This window comes from Sinocyclocheilus grahami, unplaced genomic scaffold (assembly GCF_001515645.1).
Source record: "Sinocyclocheilus grahami isolate Dianchi unplaced genomic scaffold, SAMN03320097.WGS_v1.1 scaffold984.1, whole genome shotgun sequence".
Lineage (NCBI taxonomy): Eukaryota > Metazoa > Chordata > Actinopteri > Cypriniformes > Cyprinidae > Sinocyclocheilus > Sinocyclocheilus grahami.
This window is the reverse complement of record NW_015506163.1, coordinates 64,011-68,395: the sequence shown is the minus strand read 5'-3', so window position 1 is coordinate 68,395 and position 4,385 is coordinate 64,011. Positions and strand designations below refer to the sequence as shown.

Here is a 4,385-nt window from a genome sequence, read left to right as displayed (position 1 = left end):
ACCAGCACGGATCAGCTCCAGGCATGACGAAGCAGATATCGTCCTCTTTTGGAAGACCAAACAAAGTAGTTTCGCTTTCACAACGAAACACACAGCGCCTTCACGACATGGTGGCGGCAACAATACTACAGCAAGAATAAAAGTTACGCCTTCTATCTTTGTGTGAACATTTGGGCGGCGTTATGCAAATCTTCCCACATAGTGATGTAGACATGTGGGGGCGTGTTAGAACGAGCCGTTTTAGGGGGGCGTGGCTGACTCTTAACTTTTATAAAGAATATCTCTTTGGATTTGAGACTTTAGTCTTTGCAACTTTACAGATCTTCTTTATGCACCAAGAGCTTGTAACACTCCAAAGAGAAAGGAACAATTGAAATCGCATCATATGACCCCTTTAAAATGTGTAACACACTAATCATGTTTACTTCTAACCAACCATCAAAACATAAAAATGACATTCAGAATATTTTGTTCAAAAAGTTAGCATTAATAGGACTGGACATAAATAAAATAAATAAATAAATTGCAAAAAATATATATAATAAAAATAAATAAAATTGAAAATAAATAAAAATATTCATAAATTAAATGTTAATAAATAATATTTAAAAAATTTTAATTTTTAAAATGTAAAATGTTAAATATATGAATTAAATATAAATACATTTAAAATAAAAAGAGTAAAATAAATTAATAACATTTAAAATAATTAACATTTCAAATAAATAATTAAGTAATATTTAAAATAATTAAATAAATAACATTTAAAATAAATAAATACAAATTAAAAAATAATAACATTTCAAATAAATAATGTAAATTTTATATATATAAATAAAGAACTAAATATCTTTTTTTCCTATTTCATTTTAAAAACTCAAATCCCATCACATTTCATTTACTCTGGCAGAAAGACTGAAAATGTGCTATTGGTCCATTACAGTTGTTCCAGATCTGTCCGACTCATTTATTCAAAGTCTTCTGCTAACCAGCGCTATAGCCAGCGTTTAACCACTACACCACAGCACAGGCCCAGTGTCTCATCCGTATACTGAAGAAACTCCAGACTCTAAACTGCTACAGCAGGAAAATCTTATTTCACTTGTGTTTCTCAGCACAACAGCAAGCATCCAATTTAGCGTCGCAGCCGGAGCGAAATGACTCTCGCGCATCAATCTCAGGAGAAGCGGGAAGGTTTTGGCTCGGCTTGAACTGTGACACTTATTCCCGACGCCTTGATTGAGAGGAACCCCCCGATGCATGCTTAAAACATTCACACGTTCCCTCGCCTCACTGCTGAATTATGAACTTCACCAGAAAACAATGCATTATAAGGGGCCTTACAAGGCATCATTAATGCATTCAAAAAATATATATAAATAAAATAATATATATATATATAGGCACAATTCATGCATTAAAATTAAAACATAAAATATAATATTAGATTATTAAATATGAAATGAAAAACTTATTTTATATAAAAAAGTTTTATATAAAATATTTTATTTAGGCCTATTTTATATAGGCACAATTAATGCATTAAATTGAAACAATAAAATATAATATTAGATGATAAAATATTAGATGAAAAATGTAGGCATAATTAATGCATACAAATTAAAAAAATAAAATCTAATATTGGATGATAAAATATTAGATGAAAACCACAATTAATTCATTAAAATTAAAAAATAAAATATATATATAGGCACAATCAATGCATTAAATTGAAACAATAAAATATAATATTAGATGGTAAAATATTAGATGAAAAATGTAGGCATAATTAATGCATTAAAAGTAAAAAATAAAATGTAATATTAGATGATAAAAGATTTTTATAATGTATTAAATATAAAGGCTATAAAGTAACGCATTTGATGTTTCATATGCAGTAATGTGGAGTGAGACTGATGCATTCTGTTAGAAACGAGCGAGGCTTTGACCTTTGACCTTTCAGAGTCTTACCGTATGTCGTCGTCTGTGACGGTGAAGGCTTTGCAGAGCGGCTGCGATGTGTTCAGCCATATGCTCGGGTTCTTCTCGACCGCCGAGGACGTCTGACCCGTGATGGGCGCCGAGCTCATGTGCAGAGCGCTAGCGATGGCCGACAGAAGCGTCTCGTCCGTCGAGTCGGGGCCGATACCTGCGCCACAGCACCCATGTTAGCCAGCGATCGCAAACGCATTCAAACCAGACCCAACCAGCCTTACTCTGTAAACCTCTGGGCAGATCCATCGTCCTGAGCGCTTCCTCCGACACGTCCGACGAGCGCAAGCCCTTCAGACGCTTCTCCCAGAACAGCTGCACACACACCACACACAAGAACACTCGTGAGATTCAGACCACACTTCAGATTACCGTTAACTCAAGCTAATTACACTCCTTTTTGTTAATTGAAATAAAGCTGAAATAAAATCAATTCAATTTAAATAAAATAAAATATTATATGAGAAAAAACTTAAACTTACAATAGAGATGAAATAGAAACACTGAAATAAGTTATGCTGTTGAAGTTTATGCTGTACTACTAAAATGACTGAAACTGAAATAAAACAAATTACAACTGAAATTAATAAAAATATTTTTTGTTAATTCAAAAGCAGAAATAAAATGAAATAAAATACATTTAAACAAAAAAATTCAATTTAAATAAAATAAAATATTATATTAGATAAAAACGTAAACTTAAAATAGAGATAAAAATAGAAAAAATGAAATAAAATAAGTTTAATGTTGAAGTACTAAAATTACTGAAACTGAAATAAAACAAATTACAACTAAAATGAATAAAAAACATTTTTGATAATTAAAATAAAGCAGAAATAAAATACATTTTAAAAAAATAAATTACATTTAAATAGATTATTATATTAGATAAAAACTAAAACTTACAATAGCGATAAAAATAGAAAAATGAAATAAAATAATTTGAAGTTCTACAATTACTAAAACTGAAATAAAACAAATTACAACAACAACAAAAAATACAACAAAATAGAAACAATAAAAAAATTACAAAAGCACACAATTTAAACCTAAACTAAAATTCAAAGGAAAACTAAAAATATAAAACTAAAGGCTAATTCAAAACTAATTAATAAATGTTAAAGTTGAAGTACCAAAAGTTCTTAGATTAAACTGAAATAAAAATAAAGCTAAAGTAAAATGACAAAAGCACACAAAATTATTACAATTAAAACTGAAAACAAAAATAAAAGCTAATTCAAAAACGAATTTATAATTAATAATAAAAATAAAAATACTATATATATATTATATTACTATATTATAATATACTATGTTATTATTATACAGATATAATAAATACTATAAAATAAATACTTTATAAATAATACTCAAGTCAAACAACTCTGAATCAACATGCCTGCTAATGAGTCAATGATGAATGCTAAAGAAGTAAACGCATTCCTCTAGAGTCCTGCACTAACATTAACATTATGCTCAAGGCTTTTAATGAGTCTAATCAGCCAAAGCGTCTGAATCAGGGCCGAGTGATAGTAAAGCTCAAATGTTGTGCTGAAAGCGCAGCACGTCACACAATCTGAGAATTAAACACAGAAGCTTCATTCGGCCCGGAGGAGCGTCGGTGTGTTTGCTGCTCAGACATCAGCGGTGGCCCGCGGGACACATGAACCGCAACAACCGCTCATAAACACAGCAGGAGTTATTAAGTAAAGCTCGTCCATGAGCGCCGCGGGGCCTGTAGAGCTAAATCCTCCCTCGTTACTGGAATATATGAGACGGAGGAAAGAGCCAGCGGCTGCAACGGCTTCATTTACATCCACACACTCCTGAAGAACAAATCCACCCTCAGCTATCAGAGCCGTGACCCTAATACTCCAGCGGCTGCTTAGTGGCCACCAGGGGGCCCCCAAGAGAAATTACGACTTGGTTACAGTATATATTATATCAGCAGTAAGGATGTAACGATTAACCGCGAGCCAGTTGAAAATCGATTATGTGACGATTCAAATCGGTTGAGATGCTAAACAAATCACGATTCATTTAGCTGTAGAAGTTTATATGCATGCATGTCTGAGGGGAACTTACGGTCTTTAGAAAAGTTTAGATGGTATTTTTTCTTTTCATCTTGCCTCTGTATAATGCATATTAAAGTTCATAAGCTGCTTTGTTTACAGCGGTAACCAAGGAAACGCTGTATCACTGCTGTTCATAAGCGCAGCGCTGCTTTGTTTACAGCGGAAACCAAGGAAACGCTGTATCACTGCTGTTCATAAGCGCAGCGCTGCTTTGTTTACAGCGGAAACCAAGGAAACGCTGTATCACTGCTGTTCATAAGCGCGGCGCTGCTTTGTTTACAGCGGAAACCAAGGAAACACTGTATCACTGCTGTTCAT

General features: G+C 32.7%; 1 protein-coding gene across 2 annotated transcripts in view; it reads right to left on the bottom strand.

The window, feature by feature from the left end:
• LOC107565141 (methyl-CpG-binding domain protein 2-like) overlaps nucleotides 1-4,385 on the bottom strand; it is a 36,175-nt gene that overhangs the window by 10,306 nt on the left and 21,484 nt on the right. For both annotated transcript variants that reach the window (XM_016250354.1, XM_016250353.1), the window contains exons 4-5: nucleotides 2,217-2,307; nucleotides 1,972-2,149 (exon numbers count right to left, since the gene is read on the bottom strand). In XM_016250354.1, coding sequence (XP_016105840.1) covers nucleotides 1,972-2,149; nucleotides 2,217-2,307 — 269 coding nt within the window. The remainder of the gene's footprint in view (nucleotides 1-1,971; nucleotides 2,150-2,216; nucleotides 2,308-4,385) is intronic.